At 35.9% G+C, this 13,880-nt stretch overlaps 1 protein-coding gene across 5 annotated transcripts in view; it reads left to right on the plus strand.

Annotated features, from left to right (window-relative positions):
• FREM1 (FRAS1 related extracellular matrix 1) overlaps positions 1 to 10,138 on the plus strand; it is a 172,795-nt gene extending 162,657 nt beyond the window's left edge. For all 5 annotated transcript variants that reach the window (XM_036856516.1, XM_036856518.1, XM_036856517.1 and 2 more), the window contains 2 exons: positions 5,372 to 5,457; positions 7,276 to 10,138. In XM_036856516.1, coding sequence (XP_036712411.1) covers positions 5,372 to 5,457; positions 7,276 to 7,475 — 286 coding nt within the window. In that variant the 3' untranslated portion in view covers positions 7,476 to 10,138. The remainder of the gene's footprint in view (positions 1 to 5,371; positions 5,458 to 7,275) is intronic.
• Positions 10,139 to 13,880: the final 3,742 nt, after the last annotated feature.

Below are 13,880 nucleotides of genomic sequence, written 5' to 3' on the forward strand. Positions count from 1 at the left end.
TTGGCTTTTTTTGATACTGAGCTGTATAAGCTCTTTGTATATTTTGGAAATTAATCCCTGTCAGTAGCATCATTTGCAAATATTTTCTCCCATTCTGTAGGTTGTTTTTTCATTTTGTTTATGGTTTCCTTTGCCATGCAAAAGCTTTTAAGTTTAATTAGGTCCCATTTGTTTATTTTTGCTTTTGTTTCCATTATTCTAGGAGACAGATCCAAAAAACTATTGCTGCGATTTATGTGAAAGAGTGTTCTGCCTATGTTCTTCTCTAGGAGTTTTATAGTATCTGGTCTTACATTTAGATATTTAATCCATTTTGAGTTTATTTTTGTATATGGTGTTAAAGGATGTTCTAATTTCATTCTTTTACCGGTAGCTATCTGATTTTCCCAGCACCACTTATTGAAGAGACTGTCTTTTCTCCACTGTATATTCTTGTCTCATTTGTCATAGATTAACTGACCATAAGTGCGTGGGTTTATTTCTGTGCTTTCTATCCTGTTGCATTGATCTATGTGTCTGTTTTTGTGCCAGTACCATAGTCTTTTGATTACTATAGCTTTGCAATATAGTCTGAAGTTAGGGAGCGTGATTCCTCGAGCTCCATTCTTCTTTCTCAAGATTGTTTTGGCTATTCAGAGTGTTTTTTGTTTCCATACAAATTAATTTTGTTTTTGTTTTTGTTCCAGTTCTGTGAAAGATACCATTGGTAATTTGATAGGGATTGTATTGAATCTGTAGATTGTCTGGGTAGTATGGTCATTTTAACAATATTGATTCTTCCAATCCAAGAACACAGTATAAGTTTCCATCTGTTTGTCATCTTCAGTTTCTTTCATCACCATCTTATAGTTCTCTAAGTACAGGTCTTTTGCCTCATTAGGTATTCCTAGGTATATTATTCTTTTTGATGCAATAATAAATGGGATTATTGCCTTAGTTTCTCTTTCTGATATTTTGTTGTTAGTGTATAGAAATACAACAGATTTGGGTAATTAGATGGATCAATAAAATAAAAAAGATATTGGGCGACTAATACAGGGTTGTCAAAATGAAGACATCAACATTATTCCTTAAATTGCCATTATTTCATAAGAAATGTTTTTTGACACCAAAAACCTAGAAGATCATAATCTCAGAATAATGGCATTAAGAAATACATAAATAGGTATTTTGTTCTGCAATAAACTATTATAAAATCCAGTATAATAGTGATGGAAATTTTCTATCTCCCTTATTAATTCAAGAGGATTAATGATCCTATATAGCAGATCAAACATTATGTTATAAGCAGTTTCAGAACTAATTTTTTCATATCATTGTGAAGTTAATTTTATAAACCTCTGGTTTCAGGGAATTGTTTTAACTGTAGTACTGAGACCTTTTTTTAGATGTAAAACTGAGAAAGCTTTCAGAGCAAGAGAAAGTTTTCAGGGGGCAACTGGAGTTTTTCCATCATATTTTAGAGAGTGACATTATGTATCTATCAGTAATATAAACTATTTTGAATTACATGTTATGTATTTACCATATTGGTCCAGAAATTAAAGCATTTATCAAATACCATTTCTGACGGTATTCCAGGGTGTGTAAGAGGTAAAATATATTTGGTGTGAGATTTTAAAAATATCATAAAAAGCTTCTAATTTTCAAATTTTAAGTGAAAAATGAGTATGAATATTTGACCTGATGGCTTTTGTATGATACTTCAATATGCATTTTATTTCAAAAGGACAACAAGAACGATTATCCCAAGAACAGTTAATACAAGTTACAGGCATTCCAGCAAATGCCTAGCAGCAGATTAAAAGCAAACTAAAACAAAAATAAAAGATCTGCACATTCTTTTGGATCAGTCATTTTAAGAGGAACATTTTTGGATGACAAGGCCACCTCCTCAGTATAATTTTTCTCTGAACACCAAGACCTACCCTTCATTCAACATGTTTTCATTCATTCTATGGGCCTCTCTGCTTCCCTTCGCCCATTACTTTTCAGGTTCATTTAGTTCTCCAACCTCTTTCCCTTGAAAAATAAATATTCCTCTGGGAATTATCGATTCCTTCTGTGATGTAAAATTAATAGTTTCAACATTTTATAACCTGGCTATTTACCTTCTCATGAATATTTTTAGGAGATGGTTTTAGATTCTATAATTAGAATTAATATGCATCTAGAGTGTCTTTGTTTGGTCTCAGGGACCATTTTTCAATTCTAGGTTATGTTTCCTCAGGCTCCCTTGCTACCTGATGGTCCTTTACATATGGTCATTTACAGCACCTGTGTTTCAAGAAGAACAGCAAATTTTACTCTATCCTTTGTCCTTAATCAGATTGCTAACTGAACCCAATCTTTATCTCCAGTCTCCTTTTCTCCCCATTGGTGTTTTATTATTTTTCTAGCCCAGAGGAGCCAGACTCCTGGATTAGGTATTTCTTGAATTTACATATTGTAATCTCATCTGCTCATTTCCTTAGGCAGTCATTGTACATTTGGTAATTCTATTATTATAGATCATTATCTATGAAACCATTTTGCTTTCCCACAGGAGTGTCTGGAACCCCTGCTGACCTATCCTTAAAGATTTAGTCTAAAATACATCTATATTTAATCAGAAAGTTTCAAAGAAGTAGATGTTTATTTCTGTAACTAAAAAAATTAAGGTTTCTGTTTTTAATACTACACTTTGAATGCCTTCAAATTTCAGAGCTGTCAAAAGATTTTTATTTGTGTGTGTCTCTATTTTATTTTTATATCTCTATAATATATACATATCTATATAGTTAATAGTCTCTATTTTATTTGTATATAGGTATAAAAGAAAATGAGTGGAATTTTTATAAAATAATCAACATACAAATGCCTAAATATTTTTTTGTAAATAACTATGGTCTAACATTTTACCTATCCTAAACACAGCTGTTTTCCCCTCTTGCTCTTTTGCGGACCTTTTGCTTCTCATAGCATCAAAAAGGAAATCACACTGTACTTGACCAGCTAAAATGGATTTTACCAAAGTATCTTTTAAAGATAGTTTCAAGGATCTTAAAGCAGGAGGAGATGTTAAGTATCCTTGAATAAAACCTGCCTCCTTCCTGATAAAGACATTGAGGCAGAAGTTACATCCATAGGAAATTGGGGACAGAGCAGGAAGTAGAACCAGGTGTCCCATGCTCTGTCTAATACACCACATTGACTGAAGCAGCCCCTCAAGCCCTCCCTCAGTCTATATTTTATACACATTTCATATTCCATGTTCTAAACCCACGGCACATCAGAATTACCATATTGGATGTGAGAGAGAGGGGAGAAAAATTGGCTATCATATCTGCTGTAACTGTCAGACAGGAGCTGACAGTAAGTAGTAAAGTCAGAACCAAGTCACACAACCCGAATCCGGCAGCCCGAGGACATTCAGAGAAGTGGGAAAGAGCCTACATATCTCAGAAGGCCCAGAAGTCACCACTGCATCATACAAAACTAAACTACTGTATTAGTAGGAAAAAAATCATTAAGAGACAGGTTAGATTTTGTTCACTGTACATGATCTGGAAAAGCAGAGAAATGAATCTAAAGTTTGGAAAGATATAGGCAAAATGAAAAAAAATTCAACAGTCTAAACTTGTGACAAGTATGTATTACTAATTATGTTTCCTGCTTTTTAAAATATCAGTAGATATTAACCAGGCAAGAAGATCAAGGTGATTTTGTTTGTTTCTTTTTTTTTTTTTTTTTTTGTCTTTCTGTATTAGAAAAAGAAGAAAAGAAAAAAAAATTATTTATTGGCTTTTTACTTAAAGCATTTTAAAGAGCTTTTAATGAACACTGTTGGGGAATTAGATAGAATCAAATATTGCTTATAGGAATAATTCAGCTAGCTGCGAAAATAATTCATAAGGAATTCTTATGCCTGTTGAGTGTCTGTCATCAAAAAGACAAGAGATAACAAATGCTGACAAGGATGTGGAGAAAAGGAAACCCTTGTAAACTGTTGGTAGGATTGTAAAATGGTACAGCCACTATGGAAAACAGTATTGAGGCCCCTCAAAAGTTAAAAATTGAACTACCATATGACCCAGCAATTCCTCTTCTGGGAATATGTCTGAAGGGAATGAAAATACTATGTTGAAGATGTATCTGCATCCCCATGTTTATAACAGCAGTTTTTACAATAGCCAAGACATGGAAATGACCCAGGTGCCCATCAACAGATGAACAGATAAAGAAGTTGTGGTACACACGTGCGTGCACACACACACACACACACACACACACAGGAATATTATTCAGCCATAAAAATAAGGAAATCCTGCCAATTGGGACAACACAAGTGGACCTTGAGGGCATTATGCTAAGTGAAATAAGTCAGACAGAGAAAGACAAATACTATATGATCTCACTTACATGTGGAATCTAAAAACAAAAAGTCATAGAAAAAGAGATCAGATTTGTGGTTACCAGAGGTGAGGGATGTGGGGTGGGAGAGTTAGATGAAGGTAATCAAAAGACATAAACTTCCAGTTATAAATAAATACAGGGGATGTAATGTATAACATGATGACTATTGTTAACACTGCTGTGTGGTAGATTTGAAAGTTGTTTAGAGAGTAAATTCCAAGAGTCCTCATCACAAAGAGAAAAACATTTTTTTTCTTTTCTTTTTTTTTTTTTGTAACTGTATGAAATGATGGGTGTTAACTAAACGTATCGTGGTAATCAAAGTTCACTATATATGTAAGTCAAGTCATTACGCTGTATACCTTAAACTTATTAAAAATAGAATTATATTTTGGGGAAAATGTTTATATATATTTGTAAGAACAGGTGCTTTAACTTCTGCACAACATACGAAGGTTCGACAGTGAGGTTGAGCCTGTTTCTCTGGGTGGGATGAAAGAGTCACAAATATTGGGGTATTTGACTAAACACGCAAAGCTCAAAATGTCGGCTTCAAGTAATTTTATCCGAATAGTTTGGGTTACCTTACTGGTCAAATTAACTGGGAAATTGCCAAATTTATGCCATTTAGAGATAAACTTCCCATGAGAGGAGTCATTTTTGGGCATTAAGTAATTAATCTATATAAGTAAGCAGTTGCTGATTTTCTCAAAAGATGTTTAAAACCCATTGAATTTGTGCTTTAAAGCCCAGATATTATAATACAATATTACTTTCTTTGCTGTCACCTACCCCACCCTGCAGATACTCATTAATATAAAAAAATAGAGTATTAAAATCTTGGCAAGTTCTTTCTACATATATATAGCTTTTTTTCTATTGTAAACTATCTTTGGTTTCCATTATACATTTCACATCAGCAGAAATGTTGAACTCCTTGTCACTGACACTCTCATTTTCGTGTGTTTGCACCTAGTCACCTGGGCAGCCTTGTAACTGTCCTCTCCAGGCAGCATATGCAATGGCTTTGGGACATCAGTGGAAGAAAGCCCTTTTGGATAGGCAAGTATCCGCGCTGCCCTGAGGGGGAAGGCAAGAACGCGAAGAGAACGTCTCCCTTCCATAGGCCAAATAATTGTGGTTTACAATAATAAGCAATGGTCAGACAGTTAGACAGTCTGTCTTTTAAAACTCATCTTAATTACATAATACTTCCATTTATAGGCATCTGTCTCCAAGAAATAATGTGGAATGTGATTCAATTTATAAGTAAGAGAATTTTTAAAATGTTATTTCTAAAAGTAAAAAATGAGAAACAGTTGTAAATAGGGGATGGTGAAATAAATTATAGTATAGCCATATGAAAGAATATTTAATATTTAATGCTTTTGTAAGGCATCAAATATTAAAGACATGACAAAATGCCTTATGTTTATGAATTCATTCAATGTTGGATGCATATTGTATATAAAATATGTAATGCACTGCACTTGTGGCAAGGTGCTAAGTGAAGAAGCACTGTCTACAGCCATATGAAGCATGAAATAATTTAGAATAAAAAAGAAGTGTATATATGTGTGATATACATACATATATACTTATATGTATAGACATAAAAAGAAATAAGCCAAAAAGTTAGAAATTTTTTTTGTATCTCCAGTTAAGAATTATAGACGATCTTAATTTTATCCTTTGTTTTCTGAAGTTTTAATATTTTCTACAATTTTAAGAGTAATACAAATCTTTTCAAGCCAGTTTAGAAATAGAATTCTCAGGGTGCACTAAAGTCACTATTCTCACCATCTCTCCTTAAAGGTATTGTATTTCAGGGAATTATAATAAATGCACTCTTGGCTTCTCAAAATCTCTGTAATACTCAGTGAGTGTCTAATTCTGAAATCATCTGAGAGTATTAAATTAAGGCTAGAAGATAAATTTTCTCTATGTCCACAATGACTGATGTCAAAGCTCTATCCCCAAAAAGTTCTTGGGCATAGCATCACCTGATCAATAATTCAAAGAAACAGTCCAGAGGAGACAGTCATTCCCAACCAAAAATACTTCATTTTATTCTACCCCAAAATATAGAATGAGAACCAGTCGGGAGAGGGTTACATGCTATGTAACAAAGACTGTTTTCTTGGTCAAATTTGGTTTGGGAGCTGCCAGGCCATCCTATTGCAGAGGATTCTTTTCTCATTCTATTATTTTTATTTCTATTCTGAAAGACAGGAGGAGGAATGCTTCTTTAAGAAAAATTACAAGAGCTTTACAACATTGAAGTGTAATTTTCAAAAAACTGCCAGTGGGAGTAGAGAGACAAGTTGAGAAAAGCTGCTTTTTATTAGAACTGTAGCAGATTGAAAAAACCTTAAGCTCCAGACTAAAAATAATACTTAGTAAGCTACTTTCAAATATGAAAACCGAGACATTTAAATAGTGAGGAAGAAGAATAGACAAGAGTGTGATAGGAGTTCTGCCTGTAGGATACTATGAATAATAATTGCCATTTATTAAACACTTATATGTCATGAGCTTTATATGCGTTATCTGTTTTAATCCTCAAAACAGACTTAGATATATTTAGATATACACTTCTGAGATGAGAAAACTAAAACTCAGAGAACTCAGAGAGGTTAAATAACCTGTCCAAAGATGTTCAACTAGCAAGTGGTGGAGCTAGGATTTGGATTCCAATCTGCCTGACCCCAAAGCCTTATGTTCTCACTTGTGTCTTATAGGATTCCCAGGTCCTAGTCCTTGTTTTAGAACGTAGGTCTACATTTGTATGTGATTACTTAACTTTGAATAACAGGTTGATGTGATATCCAATTGTAAATGTAATAAAATCCTATGGCACACTTCTTTGGTTCACATTAGGTTTGAATGACCAAGTGCGTGCTGGCCACTGGGAGTGGATTGGCGGTGAACCTGTGACCTTCACCAACTGGAGGAGAGGGCCTCCTCAACGTTCAAAGCCTGGCAAGAACTGTGTTTTGGTTCAAAGACAAGGAAAATGGCAAACAAAGGACTGTAAGAAGGGCAAATCTCACAATTATATGTGCTCCAGGAAACTCTAAATGTAACTGGCCCTACAGGTGCCCACTTGGGATTTCTTACCTATTTATTTCCAGGATTTGTGCACATGGCTCAATAGAAAACAGGGTGTCATGACTGACTTGGTACATTTTTTTTTTTTATCATAGTGTTTGAAGGATTCTATCTAGTAAAGAAGAAACACAGTTAAATAGTTCCAGGAAGATTGATAAATGACTGTTTTTTATAGGAAGAGATAAAATTTTTGCATCTCAGTACCTTCCAAAATAAAACTCCAAGTATTATATGGCACAAGATTTGATTATTCTGGAGACCTCACTCCATATTTCAGTCAACACGAATTTCATGGTCCTTGGATGTTTTTGGTCCCAATACCTCAAATGAGTCCATTCTGAAATCTATATTGCAGGTGCTTCTACCACTTCAGTCTGAGGGAAGCTCACCCTGCCAGTTCATTAAATCAAGGTTGAACTGCAAAGGGTTGCTTTGTCCCTTTGGAGCCCTTTCAAATGTGAAAGCTGAGAGGCTGTGGATAAAGAGGAGAATTCTCTGTGGTGAAAAAGGAAGGCTTTAGATGGAAGAATCTGGCAGATGGAAACTCATCTGCAAAGCTCTAGTTCAGGTAAGAATTCAGGGGCTACCTGTCCTTCAGAGGTCTACCCATCACTACTCACAAGACAGATCTCCTTTTCCAGTAAGAATGATGCACCATTCCAAAGCCAATGATTGGGTTTCCCCAGCTTTACAGGGTCATGAGAGATTTGAAGTAACATGAGCCTTTCTCTTCATTCGTGTTTATAGTACTGACAGGCATTTCTCAAGGACATTTGGAATAAAAAGCCTATATGAATGATGATTAACATATGGAAGAAAAATATGACTTTCTCAAAAGTGTCCCAATGAACTATGCTGATGAAAAAAGAAAAGTAATACTGAAAACAGAGCTCTTGAAAGCCTATCTTCTCAGAAAGGATTTGATACAATTTTGAGCCCTTAAATATTTAATATTTGTAGAAATGCCATGTTAACCTGATTCTCTAATGAAAAGGTACCTTATTAATTTATAATGGCAGCTGAGTGAAACATTTTATAACAGTGATGCATGTTACAGCCTTGCAAGGACTCCCTTCTGAAATCAAGGTTTAATTACAGGAAATTAAAAATTAATTTCTAAACCATTTACTCAAATTTTCCTCTTTTCATAATCCTGAAAATATGGTTATGCCACATGTGACTTGCTATATGAGCACCAGGGTCACTTCAGAATCAAAATGGAGTTATTAAGTGGACCAAAGTTTTGGTGCAGGTTTTATTATAAAAATACCTTGAGAGAAACTAAAAGTGACTGAAGAAATTCAGTCCCGTTTCTGGTTATAAAACATGACAAGCTTGTTTTATTTGTGCTCCTTTATCAAGATTTTGGTTAATAGAAATATTTACAAAAAGAGGTTGGAATAAGATTTAGACATTCTACGTCTTATTAAATTCCAACATCTTTGTGGAGTCGGGAGGCTCCTTACCTTAGATATCACAAGTAGGCTCTGGACTGCTGTGATACACAGGTCTTCTGTATGACACAAGTAGTTTCTGGTGTTTAACCAAGAGATGTAAAACCCATTCTCTGTATCAGTTCAAATCCCTTCTGATCCACTGGCTTCTGCAATGTGGAAAGGTGGGATGCCGAATAAAGAAATGAAGAGTTGTTTACCTAAAGGGCTGTATCCTAGGAGGGAAAGTAAAAGTTCAAGGAATGAGGAATATATTAGAACTATAGAACTATATTAACTATTTAAAACTGGAAATCCAGAACCATGGCAACTATGTAGAACCTGATCAGCATGGTAGATTTTATTTTACATTCCTGCCATGACAATGATATTTAAATGTAATTGCAAATGTTAGCACAAAGAGAGACGCTTTGATTTTTATAGACAACTAGAAATACTAGAAGAATATTTAAAATATTCTTGATCATGAAAACATTAATTCAGGCAAGGTAGGTGTGGGCAATATTCATCATGACCCTTCATCTCTTCTCATGATTGGGCTTGACTGATGGGGGAATAGAAGTAAATGATGGTCATGGTTCTTTCCACCTTGATTGGTTACTGTCATCCTTTAGGTTCTGGTGGGAGTGGGAAGGAAGGAAATGGAGTGATGGTAGAATGGCAATGGGAGATTATAGGAAAGGAGAAGAAAGGGGAGAGTGGAGGAAGAGATGAGGGTTGATTTGTAGCTGAGAAAGAGAGCATCAGAAAGAAGGACCTGAATGCCACCCAACTCTTCTCCCCAGACTTGAATACCAACTCAGGAAAAGTCCCAGTTAATCCAAGGGCATTAACTCAGCTCAATAGTGTGTAGCTTTTCAGAATCTTGTACCATTGGTCTTCAACAAAAACATACATATATATATATAGTAATATTTGCTAAGCATAACTTAAAAAACATATGACAATTACTTCATCTCCTTCCAAGGAGTGGGTATAAAATGAACTAGGTGACATTTACTTACATTTTTGTTTGTGTTTAGTTTTAAGACAGCCAAAAAGAATATGCACATATTTTCATTAACACTATGGTTCTGTGTAATTTAAACCATAAGCTGGTGCTGATTAATTTCTGCAACAAAGCAGCTTATTAAATATACTGTATCTAGTGTTGTATAAAAATTAATAAAACAAACTTATTTCTAGTTCTGAATCACTGTCCTGTTAGTGTTTAGCATTTTTTATTTATTCTACCCACTGTAAGAAGAAACGGAGAAGAAAGGTCAACATGTATTTTTCATCCTTACTGTTTGGATCAGCCTTTCATTATACAGCCTCCATCCATCCATCCATCCATTCAACAAATATTGAATATGAAGTGCCAACCCTGTACCTGATAGTGTTCTAGATACTGGAGATGTGGAATGAATGAGATAGGAAGGTAAAAGTATAACATCACAGTGCAAATATGCAAATTTCTAATAGTTTTTTTTAAGCATGGAGCTTTTTATCTTAATCAGGGAGGAAGTCATGATGGAAATCATTGATTACATTATCCCTTTTCAGAACTGGAGGGAAAGCCACACTGATACAAGCAGCTCAGGCTGTCATTTGTTTTATTTCTCAACTGATTAAGAAACTGGTGTTAACTTCCTGAATATATAATCAGGTCAAAGTGTTATTGATAGCAGCTGTCTCAGATTTTCTGTCTCCAGATCAAGTTAGGAACTAAAGTTTTCAAATCTAAGTAATTAATTTTGTAACAATTATTTTTTCCAAGAAGACAAGCAGTGTGTGTCTGTGTGTCTTTGAGATTCCTGGAGTAACAGGAATAAAAATGAGAGACCTTTGATGTCATCTCATCTAATATCCCTTTTGTATAGCAAAGGAGACTGAAGTCCTCAGAAGTTAAAGTAGGAAGAGATCAGCACTAAAGCTACAGTCTTCCAAATCGTAGGCTGGATCTCTTCTAATTATTCCACGTATTTATTACCACTCTGAGCAAATGGTTTTATTATATTCAAGTAAGATATCTTTCAATGATGATTATGATGAAGTTCACCGTATACTTGAAAACATTATTGTAAGTGAAAGAAGATGGACACAAGACTGCATGCTGAGTGATTCTGCTTATACGAATTGTCCACATTAGGCAAATAAATAAAGTCAGAAAGTAGATTAGTGGTTGCCAGACGGTTGGTGGAAGGGGAAATTGGAACTAACTGCTTATAGGTACAGGGTTCCTTTTTGAGGGAATGGAAATGTTCTGGAATTAGATAGTAGTGATGGTTGCACAACCATCACTGAAGTGCACGCTTTAAAATAGTAAAGGCTCACACAGAGCCCTCAGCCACGCCGAGGTCTAGGCCACTGAGCAGCTGGGCTGTATCCAAAGGGCCGCCACCGCGTGAGCCGCGTGTCCAGAGATGCCCTTGCTGCCCTCAGAGCCACCCACAGCTCACAGCGACTGCAGGAACCACCGTCACCACCGCCTGTTTGTCACTTTCAAAGAATTACAGTACCGTACAGTATGCCTCTCTCTTGGAATTGGAGAAACCACGTATCAGCCCATTATCACAGTAGGTGGACCTTCAAGATGGCAGAGACCTAAGACGTGGAGATCATCTTCCTCCCCACAAATACATCAAAAATACATCTACATGTGGAACAACTCTACAGAACACCTACTGAATGCTGGCAGAAGACTTCAGACTTCCCAAAAGACGTGTGGCTGACAGGGTCTTGGTGCTCTGGCCTGGTGTCCCTCTGAGGTGGGAGAGCTGAGTTCAGGATGTTGGACCACCAGAGACCTCCCGGCCACACGTAATATCAATCGGCGAGGGCTCTCCCAGAGATCTCCATCTCAACACTAAGACCCAGTTCCACCCAACAGCCAGCAAGCTCCAGTGCTGGATGCCGCATGCCAAACAACAAGCAAGACAGGAACACAACCCCACCCATTAGCAGAGAGGCTGCCTAAAATCATACTAAGTTCACAGACACCTCAAAACACACCATCGGACGTGGCCCTGCCCACCACAAAAACAAGATCCAGCCCCACCCACCAGAACACAGGCACCAGTCTCCTCCACCAGGAAGCCTACACAACCTACTGAACCAACCCTACCCAGTGGAAGCAGACACCAAAAACAATGGAAACTATGAACATACAGCCTGCGAAATGGAGACCCCAAACACAGTAAGTTAAGCAAAATGAGAAGAGAGAGAAACACACAGCAGATGATGGAGCAAGGTAAAAACCTACGAGACCAAACAAATGAAGAGGAAATAGGCAGTCTACCTGAAAAAGAATTCAGAGTAATGTTAGTAAACATGATCCAAAATCTTGGAAATAGAATGGAGAAAATACAAGAAACATTTAATGAGGACCTAGAAGAATGAAAGAGCAAATAAACAATGATGAACAACACAATAAATAACTTAAAAATTCTCTAGAAGGAATCAATAGCAGAATAACTGAGGCAGAAGAACGGATAAGTGACCTGGAAGATAAAATAGTGGAAGTAACTACTGCAGAGCAGAATAAAGGAAAAAGAATGAAAAGCATTGAGGGCAGTCACAGAGACCTCTGGGACAACATTAAATGCACCAACATTCGAAGGATAGGGGTCCCAGAAGAAGAAGAGAAAGAGAAAGGGTCTGAGAAAATATTTGAACAGATTATAGTTGAAGACTTCCCTAATATGGGAAAGAAAATAGTCAAGTCCAGGAAGCTCAGAGAGTCCCATACAGGATAAATCCAAGGAGAAATATGCCAAGACACATATTAATCAAACTATCAAAAATTAAATACAAAGAAAAAATATTAAAAGCAGCAAGGGAAAAGCAACAAATAACATACAAGGAAATCCCCATAAGGTTAACAGCTGATCTTTCAGCAGAAATTCTGCAAGACAGAAGGGAGTGACAGGACATATTTAAAGTGATGAAAGGGAAAAAACTACAACCAAGATTACTCTACCCAGCAAGGATCTCATTCAGATTCGACAGAGAAATTAAAACCTTTACAGACAAGCAAAAGCTAAGAGAATTCAGCACCACCAAACCAGCTTTACAGCAAATGCTAAAGGAACTTCTCTAGGCAGGAAACACAAGAGAAGGAAAAGACCCACAATAACAAACCCAAAACAATTAAGAAAATGACAATAGGAACATACATTTCAATAAATACCTTAAATGTAAATGGATTAAATGCTCCAACCAAAAGACATAGATTATCTGAATGGATACAAAAACAAGACCCACCTATATGCTGTCTACAAGGTACCCACTTCAGACCTAGGGACACAGAAAGACTGAAAGTGAGGGAGTGGAAAAGGATATCCCATGCAAATGGAAATCAAAAGAAAGCTGGAGCAGCAATTCTCATATCAGACAAAATAGACTTTAAAATAAAGACTCTTATGAGACACAAAGAAGGACACTACATAATGTCAAGGGATCAATCCAAGAAAAAGATATAAAAATTGTAAATATTTATGCACCCAACATAGGAGCACCTCAATATATAAGGCAAATGCTAACAGCCATAAAAGGGGAAATCGACAGTAACAAAATCATCGTAGGGGACTTTACACCCCACTTTACCAATGGACAGATTATCCAAAATGAAAATAAATAAGGAAACACAAGCTTTAAATGATACATTAAACAAAATGGACTTAATTGATTTCTATAGGACATTCCATCCAAAAACAACAGAATACACTTTCTTCTCAAGTGCTCATGGAACATTCTCCAGGATAGATCATATCTTGGGTCACAAATCAAGCCTTGGTAAATTTAAGAAAATTGAAATCATATCAAGTATCTTTTCTGACCACAAAGCTATGAGACTAGATATAAATATAGGAAAAAAACTGTAAAAAACACAAACACATGGAGGCTAAACAGTACACTAATAACCAAGAGATCACTGAA

Source organism: Balaenoptera musculus, chromosome 6, assembly GCF_009873245.2.
Source record: "Balaenoptera musculus isolate JJ_BM4_2016_0621 chromosome 6, mBalMus1.pri.v3, whole genome shotgun sequence".
NCBI lineage: Eukaryota > Metazoa > Chordata > Mammalia > Artiodactyla > Balaenopteridae > Balaenoptera > Balaenoptera musculus.